Source organism: Eubalaena glacialis, chromosome 19 (assembly GCF_028564815.1).
Source record: "Eubalaena glacialis isolate mEubGla1 chromosome 19, mEubGla1.1.hap2.+ XY, whole genome shotgun sequence".
Lineage (NCBI taxonomy): Eukaryota > Metazoa > Chordata > Mammalia > Artiodactyla > Balaenidae > Eubalaena > Eubalaena glacialis.
In genome coordinates, this window is record NC_083734.1 from 38,603,777 (window position 1) to 38,617,753 (window position 13,977).

Below are 13,977 nucleotides of genomic sequence, written 5' to 3' on the forward strand. Positions count from 1 at the left end.
TTATATTAAAAAAGGAGGTTACCACTCCTCTCCCTTATGGCATATTATATTCTAATAGTCATAAAAGAGTTCCCCAAAGTTGGGACTTAACAAAAAAAGAGCAGATACAACTAAAACTTACTTACAGCCTATCATCTGGGCTTGGTTAAAAGAAAAAAAAAGGCTTCTACAGTAGTGATCTTCCACATCCTACAGGAAGAAGTGTTCAAACGGCTTTCCTGTGTTCCAGGGAACCAAAGCCCACAGATGAATCTCTGCCTCTAAGCATAGGCGAGCTGATTTGTGAGCAATTTCTGTCATTCAAACCCAGAGTAGGACTTTGCTGAAAATGTCTTGTGGAGTAAATAAGTCTCCGCACGTCTACTCGAACATAATCCTTAGAATGCGGCTTACGCTTTTGCTATTTGGGGAAATTCTGGACTGACTCACCCTACCACACAGATTTCGCACCACAGTGTTTCTCTGCAGGCGGTTCTCCATTACGTGGGGCTGTCTGCACACCTGAAGAGCGCTCAGTGGTCCTGGCGCCAGACTACTATACGCCCCCAAGAAATTCTGACCATCAAGAATGTCCCCACACCATTTCCAAATGCCCATGGGTGTGGGAAGGGTTGAGCGGCAGGCTACCATTCTCGGTGGAGAACCACTGGGACAATGAGCCGAAAAGGAAACAAAACCCCTTAGTTCTAACGGCACTTAGGGAGGAAATTAGGTTTGGGTTCTAAGGGGTCAATTTTTAAACTTCCTAACTTTCCTTTGGACTTACTGCTTAGTTCTATGCTATGGCTGCCTGCCTCTCTCCCCAGGCCATAGGGAGAAACAAAATGATGTTTGAACACACACGTCCATGATCACTTCATCCAGAATGCTGTGGCGCGGTGCGGAATACCTGTCTACATGTGCTTCAGCGACCATGTGCTTGTATTTATCATTTCCTTCACCAATGCTCAGTGTATGTAGCTTGTATCTCTACTGTAGCTCCTGCTACAAGAGTTTGCTCTCACTTCAATTATTACTCCCTTTGTTTCTAACAGGTGTCCTTATTCTACTCTGTATAAATAAGAGCTATTGTGTATGGAGTCTTACTGTGTGCTTGGCACTGTTCTAATCACTTGACACCTTATTAACCTTTGGTGATCCTCACAGCCTTATGAGGTAGGTACGCTATTATCCCTATTTTACTGATGAGGAAATTAAGAAACTTGCTGGAGGTTCTACAGCCAGTGGAGAGGCACGATTTAAAACTCTGCAGTCTGGCGCCAGACACGTAAAACAATGGCGCGTTACACCTCAACGTTTTGTGCATTCCTGAACACACAAAGGAATGTTATTTTCTTACTGTTTTCCTCCACTTTGGGACTCCTTCTAACACTACGAGCAAACTCCTCTTTATCCACATTGTAGTCCTTATTTCTTCTCTCTGCCTTTGAAAACTGACATCTCCTGTTGCCTCCTTCCATGGAAGCCAGACTTTTCCTCACTTCCCATGAGACACTGAATCGAACCGTCAGGAGGGATCAGTTTTCTCCATAGTTACCAGTACTATTTGCGGACTATAATATTTCTTCTATCTTCCTACCTTTCATTATTCAATCACTGCCACTGCTAGGCTCTTCACTGTGATTCATATTCATCTTTCTAGACAAATTCTCTACTGGCTTGTGTTCCTTCTTTTTAATCCATTTCCTCCAATTAAAAACTTCAAATTCTATGTTAAATGGAATTGATTAAATCAGTTGTGGTATACCCATCTAATGGAGAGTGCCATTAAAAACAATATTATAAAAGTATAGAAATGTAGTTATTAACATGAAAATCTATAATCTATTATCTATAGCCTATTAAGTAAAACAAGCAAGTTATGAACACGTATGCATGGTATTATCCATTTTTAATGAAAAATATGTGTAGGAAAATATGGTAAGAAATACAACAAATGTTACCAGTGATCATCTCTAGATAATGGGATTATGAGTGACATTTTACTTTATTTTTTATGCTTATATGTACTTCCTATTTTCTAAAATAAACATGATTTACTTGTATAATAAAATGTTTTAAAAGCACACCTGTTTGATAACCTATCAACCCCCTTGACCCCTTCCTCCTTGACTCTCCAGAGTTAACAGTCTTCATTCCTAACAGCCATGCGGAACCAGAGCCAAAGGACCTAATCTTTGAATTATTAGTCTAATACAAGCAAACATTCTCCACTTAATTCACTAATCACTTTTTAGGTTCACTAGACACTTTATTCATTGACAGTTTACTTAATGTATGGACATGTAACTTTCTGTTATGTGCTCAAACCTGGATCCAGTCCTGGATCTCTCTCATCATCTGTCTCTCATTTGTAGTCTTCTAGGCTATAATGATTTGCCACAGAAAGACTAAAAACTATTAGAACTGGCCTACCATAAATCCATGTATTCAAATTTAAATGTGTCCTTTTAACTACTTAATAATCTTTTATCCATTTCTTGATGTCCTACCAAATTTCCCACATTTGTTATTCCAGACATAAACCCACAATCCCACCCAACTCTAACTCTCATTATTCATTAGGCCCCATCTCCTAACTGTGCTAATGACTGATGATAAGGTTTCCCTGAAACCTCAAGGTAAGATTACAATGAGGCTGAAACAAGGAAAAATCAAAATGTAACATTTGAAATCAACCACCTGCACAATGTCCCACTTTAAGGAAGTGCTAGTAAATGGGTGGCTGGAGGAGGTACTAACAGCTAAGTCCATCAAGGTAACTAGAAAGCACATATGTCAATACATCTTATGATGTAACCTGATTGTTACATACAGATAAAGCTAATTATAAGAAACAGTATTGTAATGAGTCTGAAGAATGCACATAATAAATGAAGACAGAATCTGCAGGGAAGATAGAAAGAGCAAGAATTTGGCTAGTTAGCTGTCTTTTTAACTTTCAAAGGAAAAAGTGATCTGGCCAATGAACACAAGCATCCCAATCTGCTTATGAATATCCTTGAACAGCATCAGAAATCCGTGTATCTATATATCTGGCCTATCATAACATTACAATCGTTCACCTGGATTACTGCAATATCCACCTGACTGGTTTCACCATCTCTATTCTTGCTTCCCACCCTCCAATCCACTCTCCACACTGTAGCCAGAGCGAACTTTCAGATGTGTCACGTTCTGCTTAAAACCACTGAAGAACGTCCCACTGTCCTTAGAATAAAGCTCAAACTTTTCTACATGGCTTATTCTGTGATGTGGTACTTGCTTACTGCTCTCCAGTATCATGTCTTATTATACTCCCTGCCTCCCCTCCTCCCCCAATCCATCAAACTCTAACCAACTTCATTTAGTTGTACTTACTGTGCTCTCATCACCAAACCACTGTTATGCCTTGCCTGTCTATCACCCCAACGTGACTATAAGCTCTGTGAATCTAGGGACTATTTCAGTCTTGTTCGCTACAATAGCCCCGTTTAGTAGATTCTTAATTAATATTTATAAATAAATATTAGTTAATTCTAAGACATGCATTTCCCCCCAAATATTTACATCTGTGAAACTGACATATACCATAACAATCGGTGACGTGTCATTCTTTAATTTGCAGCATTTTCTTAGCCATATATAAATGAGGTTTGTCTTAAAACTGATGGCTTCTTGGATTCCATGAAGGATGGTACTCACAATTAAGATCATTCAATTACCTTCCTTTGCTGTAATTTCCTGTCCCTGATGATCTTGTGATTATAATTTAGCTTCTAATATAAATTTATTTTAGGCAAAGAATATTCAGACCAAAGAACATAAGAGTTCGGAACCACTTGTCACTCAGGCTTTTCACTGTAAATTAGCAACTTTATTTATATATTATTAAGATTATTTAGCACAGATCAATCCCTCTGACCCTCATCTGCTTGGGTACACTGACAAATTCTGGAAGCTGAGAACCAGACTCTGGGATGGTGCTTTTTGCCCTCATGATGTCCTGTGTATCCCTCCCTTTTATTACTTGCTTCATTAAATTTGTATCAGAATAACTAAGTATGTGTTTCTGGAGTCAGACTGCCTTGGACAAGTTCTTTACTCTCTGAGCCTCATCTGAAAAATGAAGATAATAATAATAGGTTATTGCGATAAGTTAGAAATTCGAGGAAAGTGCTTAGAACACTATTTGGTACATGGTAGACATTCAGTGCATTTTAGTGCTGCTATTATTATCATCATCATCATCATCACTATCACTGGACTGTAAGCTCCTTCAGGGCAAAAAACAGGTCTTAATTCATCCTGTATCCCTCGGCACTTAGCACTGTGCCTGGTACAAAGAGAATCAACAATTATTCTATGTTGAGCTCACCCCATGTCCACACCATCCCAGGAAACCCTGCCTGAGGGCTGGTCGGCTTCCCTAGATAAGATCTACCTCACTTCTCTTTAACTGCAAAGAAACAGCCCAATCAATGTCAGTTCCTGCAATGGCCTTAACCCCCACCAAAACATACTCTAAATGTGGTTTCATCCAGCCTTAAAAGAGCTATCCCTTTTCTTCTTTAAAAGCTAACCCTTTTTGGATCCTTTCAGGTACTACTGTCATCCTTATTTAGTACCAAGGAACCAGAGGCCTACAGGGGTTGCACAGTTCACTTAAGGTCACACTGCTAGTGAATGGCAGAGCCAGGTTTGTCCAACTCCACCATCCAGCGCTTTCCCAGTGTGAGCATTACAAACAATACTAAGAGGCAGATGCAAACCAGGGAAAAGAATTTTAATATCGGTGTTAAACAATGTCCCATATATATAAATATATACAAAGAGCTATTATATAAAGAGCTATCATAAACAATAAGAAAAAGCCAAACACTGCAATGGCAAGATGAATACAGAAAAGGCACAAGCAATTCAGAAAAGAAAATATACTGATACCCAACAAGCATATGAAAAAAAATGCTCAATCTTATTTAGCAATTAAGTGCAAATTAACACAGTAAGAAACCATTTTTCACCTATTAATTCAACAATGATTTTATTTAGCATTGGATAGGGTTGGGAAAATGGGTATTTTCATGCACAGCTGGTAAGAGTATATGTGGATGGCTATTTTGCAATACATACCACCAAGTCTTAAAACTATACACATCCCTTTGCCCTAATAATCCCATTTCTAGGAATTTATCCTAAGTAAATAATCATGGATGTGTTAGCCACAAAGTTGTTTGTCACAGTATTATTTATAACAGTAGAAAAATTGGAAATAGAAATAATCTAAATGTCCAATAGGGAACTGGCTAAATAAAATGGAGATAACATCCTTAACAGGACCACTGTAAAGGTTATACTGATTAAATGAGATGATGTATGTAAAGTATTTAAGATAGTACTCGACATATATGTGCATAATAAATGATGGCTATTATTACAGCAAATTTATAAGAAGGACTATTATACAACCATTAAAATGATATTACTGTTAATGACATAATACAGTAAAATAAAAAGCAGGTTATAACAGAGCATAAAGACCCAACTTTTGTTTTATTACTATATACATGAACGTATAAGCACTTATGCATTAGTATCTATATGTATATTAAGAAACTATAGAATTAAAAAAATATGTGCTAAAATGTTAACAGTAGTCATCTCTCATTGATAAGATTATAGATCATTTCAATTTTCATACTTTCTAATATACTTTAATAAGTATGTACTACTACTTTTAATGAGAAAAATAAAAACTTAAGTGAATTTAGGTGGCTGTATTCCTTTAGAAGAAACAGGGAATGTTCAGCTTGCCTATTTGGTCAAAGAATAATACTTAACATAAAGTTTTATTCAACTTATACATTAATCACAAAAGGTACACTTCAGTTTCACATTATGGACATTTAAGGGCCTGAAGAAAGAAAAAGGACAAAGGGGAAAGAAGAAACAGTAAGAAACGCAGAAGGAGAAGGAGAGAGGGAGGACCCGGGAGGAAGAAGCGCAGGGAGATGGGCAGAAAAGAGGAGGTGAGCGCAGAGGCTTAAGTGGTTGGAGGTTCCTTCCAATCTTGCGACAAACATTTACTGGGCATCTACTATGTGCCAAGCACAGTGTGTGAATGTGATACAGCTTCTGCCTTCAAAAAAACTTATTTTCTGTCTAGTTCCATAGTTTCCTGCTGAATTAACAAAAAACTGCACCCTAAAAGCGACTCAGAACTAAGAGCCTGTCCAAGAGCCACCAGATTTTAAGAGGAGAATTTGTTAAAATACTCTGATATATCCTGCTATCCACTTAGGCTTCAAAGTTATCACTACCTTTTGAGATGTAATTTACTTAAACTCCTCTCATGGCTCTTCCTCTAGCTTATTCCTTGAAATCAGAGGTGCTGCTCTGAATGGGAAAGAAGCTCACCAGGCAGGTATTTTTCTTTGGACTTAATAGAGATGGGAACTACAGAGGCCCAGCCATGGGCAGAATTTCCTCACCACTAGTTAAGCAGGCTAAGCAAGATAATCTCTTGTGGTTCTTTCTAGCTCTGCTACTCTGTAGACTAATAGAACCTAGAATCCTGTGATTAGATTTTATTTAGAAACTTGAAATATGTTTCACACTGTTAAATTTGTGCAAAGACAGCTAATTCCGGAGCGTCAAGATGAGACAGACGTACAATGCCCCAGTGTTTACAGGCGGCTATTATTCTAACCAGCTTCCTGGAGGCTGTGTGATCCAATGCTTACAAGACTCAAATCTATGCTATGAAGCATATACCTCTGAAAACACAACGTAGTTAAAATACTACTTAAACTCACTTGATGGATGTGTTCGTGAAAAGTAGTGAATTTTGGTAAATAAAATCCAATCAAACTTTAAGAATATTGAGAGGGTATCCTATTAAAAACAATGTCCTCAGGGACTTCCCTGGTGGCGCAGAGGATAAGAATCCATCTGCCAATGCAGGGAACACAGGTTCGAGCCCTGGTCCAGGAAGATCCCACATGCCACGGGGTAACTCAGCCCGTGCGCCGCAACTACTGAGCCTGCGCTCTAGAGCCCACAAGCCACAACTACTGAGCCCGCGTGCCACAACTACTGAAGCCCGTGCACCTAGAGCCCGTGCTCCGCAACAAGAGAAGCCACTGCAATGAGAAGCCCGCACATCGCAAAAGAGTAGCCCCCACTCATGGCAACTAGAGAAAGCCCGCATGCAGCAATGAAGACCTAACGCAGCCAAAAATAAAATAAATAAATAAATAAATAAATAAATAAATTTAAAAAACCAAAAAAACAATGTCCTCCATTTTTTAAAGACCCAGAACCCTCTCCTTAGAAAAATAACATACACACATATGCAAAACAAGTTTCATACAATTTCAGGAGATCCCGTGTCCCAAATAAAGAGTCCGTCATCTTGAAGGAACCCACAGTTAAAAGGCACTAACAATCCTTTTTTAAATAAATAAAATTATGAAAACCTAATTTTTCGGCATTATAAATTTGTATTTTTATATATCAGGTTTATTTAAAGCGGAATTTGGACTTCGAATGCAGACTCGTGGTTTAGAATTTTAAGTAAACAGACTCACAGGTGATAATTAACAAGTGCTTGAGACATATCTGTACCTTTCCCAAGAAATTCTTACCAGTGTGTGTTTTCATGTGTTCGTCGAAGTACTGCTTCATGTTGAAATCCTTGCCACACCACTGGCACATGAACTGTTTGTGCCCAATGTGGATGCTCATGTGGGAGCGTAGCTGGTACTTGTACTGAAACCTTTCGTCACAGTTCTGCATTGGACACAGTGGAGATTTTTGAGTGCCAAGCATAGCAGCTTTACCTGCGCCCACCCTACCTAGCCTGAGATTAGGTATATTTTTCATACTCAAAATAGAACCTGCTTGTGTCAACTATTTGGCTCTGCTATATTTCTGTAGCTGAGTTATAATAAAAGTGAAAATTTCTCAAATAATTATCACTGAAGTATATCTAACTTCTCTGAATTACTGAGAAAAGTAAAATGACTCGTCATGTGTTATTCCCAAATTTAACCTAATCTAAGACAGTTAACTCTGTGTTAAAAATGACCGCTCTCTACCCAGCAGTGACATAACACAACGCTCAGGGCACGGGTCTGACGGCTCTGTGGAAACGCAGCCTTGTGCCTTGCACAAGGCACACCTCTCTCCCACTGCTCACCACGTATGCGTAAGCCAGCCCCCATGCCTGGGCCTGGTGGGCAGCACACGCCTTACCTCGCATCTGAAGGGCTTCTCTCCAGAGTGCTGCAAGGAGTGCACCTTGAGTGACATACTGCGTTTGAATGACTTTCCACAGGTTTCACAGGTAAATGGCATGTCTTTCGTGTGTGCTGCAACACAGAATGCACTTATACTCAAAAACAGTCCACCAAAAGGCTCAAACGGGAAAAGAGATATGTCGTACTGTAAGGTGGTCATGCCATCTTAATTGATCACTCTCTAATCTGTGAGGCTTTAACGGCAAAGTTCTGAAGGAAAAAAATAACAATGTTGAAAAGAAACCTGCGTGTGGAAGACTCTACCATCCAATTTGGTGATGCTTACTGAAGACACGTTGTATTTAGTTTCAGCAAGTCAAAACTGATTCAAATAAGGCAGTTCCTCATATCCTGCCCAATCCAAAGCATAAAACACACCAAAGAACAAGGGAAAATTATAGGTGTGCGAGGAAAGCAACAGAAAAAACTTACCAACCATGTGTTTCCGTACATGAGCCATGGTATAGAATTTCTTCTCACAAATTTCACAGGAAAATTTCTTTTCTGCATATCCATGGACGATCTTGATATGTTCATGAAGGGACCAGAGTTTCTTGAATGATTTATTACAGGAAACACACTGAGCAGGATAAATAGAAATAATCTTTATTTATAGGAGCTTCCAGAAAGCCACGCCTGCTGACTGGCAGCTGAAATGGGTGTGCTTTATTATTATTATTATTATTTTTGGCCAAGCTGCACAGCTTGCAGGATCTTAGTTCTCCTGACCAGGGGTTGGTTGAACCTGGGACATGGCAGTGAAAGTGCCGAGTCTTAACCACTGGACCACCAGGGAAGTCCCATGAAATGGGTGTGCTTTAGATTCGTGGCACAGGCCAGAATCCAAACAAATCCACAAAGTCCAGATTCAAACACCAACACCAACATCCTTATGTTCTATTTTCCAAGATGAATTTTTTTAGAGACACTTTGGGAGTATGAAGACAGTGGCAAAAAGTAAGGCAAAAAGAAAGTTCCACTAATATCAAAGAACTGACTGCTTTTATCAAATTAGCATTATACCTTTGAAAAGAACCTTCAAGTTTTTTTTTTTTTTAATATATGGATTACCAAGAGCAGCTGTTTCCTACACATGGGTTACTATGCAGTTAATACGTGTTTACCAGAGAATACAAACTAATTTTAAATTAACATAAATAAAAACAAGATAAAGCATACATTAATGGTTATATATCTGTAGAAGTATAACAATGTTTTTGTAGCTTAGACAATGCATTTGGAGCCTTCACTGACACAAATTATTGAGATTTTATTGTATTTTCCCAAATCTAATTTTCTCTATTAAACATTTCCCCCTGGCAGAATTTAATATGACCCCTCAGCTGTTGGTCTCATCCTCCCTTTTCCCGGGGAGCCCAGCTCCAGATCTCTCACATAGGCATCTGTAGGAGACACAGGCGGTCCTGCCTAGTTCCCTGTATTACGGATCATCACTAGTCTAGGCTATCATAACATGTATCAAAATAAAATACTTCTGGTTAAAAACAATATTAGGAAGTTCTAGGTAACCATCAGACTCTGTGATACTGAAGGGAGCAAGTTGTTATTCACTGTAAATAAAGATCTCTGAACACATTATCCCTTCAGGAAACAAGGACTCTGAGAAGAGTCACAAAGATAAGCCTCTGGTTGGATACTGCTCAAGAAAAGGACAGACAACTCCTATAAGCTATTTTGTAGGGCACAGTTTTAATTTTTACTTGTTACCAGGTCATCAGGATTAGAAATGCAAAAAGAGTTCCTTTAGCAGAATCCACAAAACCTAAACACAAGTTTAAATGAAATTATGGTGAGGAGTAGTGAAGAAAGTCACACAAAAAAAGGATTTATTAAATGTTTTCTGTACTTAATGAAGCAAATTTAAGTAAAAAAAAAACCAACTATATAAACATCAAGATCAAGATATACCTTTTTCAGCAACGAATCATTACAGAACTAAGTTTCACCCCTAGGGTGCAGCACAGCATTGCACTCCTTTTGGCCTGAACTGTTGCAACCAGTTCAGAACCAGGCCCTGGGCACCAGTAGTTATTGGAGGGTAGGCACCATGATTCAGTCTTCTTTTATTTACCAAGCGTGTCAGAGATCAAGTCACAACTGACAAATCAAAAAGCAGTGAATTTTTAGCAAATATAATTTATATTTAAAAAAAATTTTATAATTTTTAAAAATTATAAAAATATAATTTATATTTTTAAAGTAAAGCAATGATCTTGGTTGTCGATTAAAAGCAAGAAAGAAACGTGAAAAATAAGGAGCACTCCAAATCAGGAGTATTTCAAGAAACACACTGAAACAAAACAATTTCATCTTCTAAAAGAAGTTTAGCTTAAATATGGTACAAGAAATTTCTATTTTACATATCTTTTGGAGACATCAATAGACTTACCTTTTATGAATATTCATTAATAGGCATTCACATGTGCAAACCAACATAGCTCAACATAATATAATTCACTCAACATGATATAATTAGCACACCTCTTAACCTATCACAATATAGTCCTTTCAGGGACTAGCCTCGTTTGAATACCATGTTTTGTTACCTTAACAATACTGCACAGTAGCATTATATAACCCTACTGCCAAGTGGGCAACATTTTCAACCAGCTCAGCCTCGTTTAAAGTCTGCATATTCCCATGGGCTCAGCCTCTTGACAAATTTAGTCTTGTCATCTCTCCACCGGTAAAAGCAAACTCACTCCTGGAGATCTTCCATTTCCACCAGTCTGAGTCATTACGGTTTTTGTCCCCATCAGCTGCACTAGCATCTGGCATCCTTTCACACCTTAGAAAAGGACCTCTCTCTACTCCTGACCTTTACTTGGTATCTCCCACCTTGACAGAGAAGATGCCAGAATGAATTATATTACATGTCTTACAAGAGTAAATCTCAGTGCAAAGTCGGTGTTGACTTTACTTCCTTGCCAATCACCTATAACAGATCCCCCTTCCAATGTACCTGGGTTCCCACTAGTCCAGCGTCAGTTAAATTTAATGCTTTGGAAAGAAAATGTTAAGCCTGGTTTTGAAAAGACCAAAGCAGGGGCTTTTGAAAAGATAAACTGGTGAAAACTGTCCCTTCAGCCTCTATTGTATTTATTCTCTTGGGCAGACACCAGGTGAGTGTGAACAGCCAGGTTCTATCCTGGAAAGTTTGCCCTCTTGGTGATGAAACCTACCTGAATATTTTTTTCACAGTCTGTTTGCTGGTGAAGGGACAGCTCACTTTCCAGGACAAACTTCTTGCCACACTTATCACAAATCTGCATGCGCCTATGAGTAACGTTCATGTGCTTCTCCAGGTACCAGCGAGTATTAAACACCCTGGGGCACTTCTCACAGGTCAGAGTCTCTTTCTCTTCACACTTAGCTTTCTGGACTGGCGCTTTGGGCTCCTTTGCGGCCCGCTTCTTACGCTTAGGTGGCTCTACACTCTTCCTACGACCTCTTGTAGCTCTGGGAGTAGGGGAGGTGGCAGCTGCGGCAACAGAGGCAGCTCTCCTCGTTCTCCTTTGTGTAACGCTGACTTTCTCCACTATCTTCTCCTTTTTCTTCTGCCTTTCGTTTTCTCCATAGTCATTACTGTCATCCGTGGCCTCTTCCTCACTCTCTTCCTCTTCCTCCTCACTGCTTGTCTTAAGAACAGGAGTCTCTTTGGACTGAGAAGAGACACCCTTTTCCCCTTTAGATACATTTAATGTTTGATTATTAAGGTTTACCTCCACTATGATCTGCTCCCTTTTGTAGGAGACTTCCTCCTCCTCCTCCTCTTCTGTGTCATCAGAATTCTCCCGGTCTTCTTTAACAGCATGCACGTCAGACACTGCTCTTGTCTCCCTGAAATATGGCTGCTCTTCTGTTTCATGGAGATGTGGTTTGCTCATCTTGGTGTCCACTAACACAGAATAAGGACTTCCTGATTCCCTTTTGTACACTTTGGTGGACAGGTCAAGTTCCTGGTTGGCACCATGATAAAAGGTAGATGGCACTTGACCACGACGGCTATCTTCTTGTGCCATTCCTGCTACATGCACAGCACAGTTTTCAACCAGCTCCTGACAAGAACTGACTGTGTGGCTCATTGGCAAGTGGCCTAATTTATTAAGCGGTTCAGACTATAGAGAAATAGCTTTAAAACAGGGTAATTATTAAGACTCAAATCTTTTTCCATCCACAAAGAATCACTCAAATGAAAAAAAAGGTATTCCTGGAACCTGTGTGCAATTCTTCCAGTGTTGCAGCACCAAAGCGTAAGTCAAAAAGTTTGGTATTATGGCAAGAGCAGAGCACTAGTGATTTTTCTTTTGAAGAAAGCTGCAAATGACGTGGAGCATCTTATCTGCAAAGAAAAGAGAAAAAAGAGAAAAAAGATCAGATATCTCTTATTTCCTTCCTATAGCATGCACTGACATCATACAACAATCATATCTTAAAATGATTAAACTCTTTATATATACAACTCTTTATCCTGTTTAAATGGTTCAGTGTGGGCCATCATTTTACTGGGTTACATGAATTCAACAAACATTCTGTTAGAATGTAAATTCTAAGACAGCAGGAGTCATTACCTGTCCAGTTCACTGAGGTATTCTTAGAGCTTAGCACAGTGACTACCAGCACTTAGTAGGTGTTCAGTGTATATTTGATGACTAAGTGAATATCTGTTTTTGCATAGCATTCATTATCCTGGACGTACTGACATGGCAGAATATATGGTCTGTGTCCCCAAGGAGTTTACAGTCTAGTTACACAATATGCGTTGTCCATGAAACATGCAAGGACCTTATGCTGGCTGGTTTTCTTTTCAATATCAGTCACCACCATCCACCACGGTGAGAGCTCATGGAACAAAGGGAGTAGCGGGCTAGGTACTGTGGACCAGGAAAATAAAGCAGCTAACTGACAACTACAGAAGAGAGAGAAATGTCACTGGCCTTAAATAATTTATAATCTAGGTATAGATATTATTGTTTTCAGGTTTCTTAGAGTAATTTCAAAGTTGCTAAGTATTTTTAAATTTGTTCTATGCATAGGTCTCTAGATCCACTCAATAACCAGGTGAGTTTTCATGTGTCAGTTGCACAGAAGTCTAAATTCTAAGAAACAGTAACCATAAGGTTGATATGGTTCCAAGAAAAATAAAACCATCCATTAAAAAAAAATGATGAGAAAGGCACATAATTTGCTTTGTGACATACCTCACATTGCTGCTTAGCCAACCGCCTAACCTCTGAGTCATATGAATATTACTGCAAGCACATACTCTATCTAATTGACAAAAGGAAGGAAACTAGTATTTACTGAATACCTGCTATGTCCACAGAATTGTAAAGGTGCTCATTATTTATTATTTTTAGTTAATATTCACTACAAAACTTTGGGGTTGATTTTTAAACTTATTTTAAATTTTTTATCAAAGTAATCACTCAGAAAAATCATACACAGTTTTACAAGTCAAATATACTGCAAGGTTTATAACAAAAGCAGCCATCCTCTGCCTGCTCCATCCCATCTGAGTCCCATACCTGAGACAAAAGTGTTCCTTTTAGCTGTTCCTCTTCCCCTTCCCCTTGTATTCTTCTTCTTTTTTTCTATTATTTTTTTTAATTCTTGAATTTTATTTATTTTTTTATACAGCAGGTCCTTCTTAGTCATCAATTTTATACACGTCAAT

The 13,977-nt window shown here is 38.7% G+C and overlaps 1 protein-coding gene across 2 annotated transcripts in view; it reads right to left on the minus strand.

Annotated features, from left to right (window-relative positions):
- ZNF652 (zinc finger protein 652) overlaps positions 1-13,977 on the minus strand; it is a 61,731-nt gene that overhangs the window by 2,509 nt on the left and 45,245 nt on the right. For both annotated transcript variants that reach the window (XM_061176242.1, XM_061176241.1), the window contains 4 exons: positions 11,483-12,642; positions 8,712-8,859; positions 8,236-8,351; positions 7,626-7,770 (listed from right to left, as the gene is read on the minus strand). In XM_061176242.1, coding sequence (XP_061032225.1) covers positions 7,626-7,770; positions 8,236-8,351; positions 8,712-8,859; positions 11,483-12,385 — 1,312 coding nt within the window. In that variant the 5' untranslated portion in view covers positions 12,386-12,642. The remainder of the gene's footprint in view (positions 1-7,625; positions 7,771-8,235; positions 8,352-8,711; positions 8,860-11,482; positions 12,643-13,977) is intronic.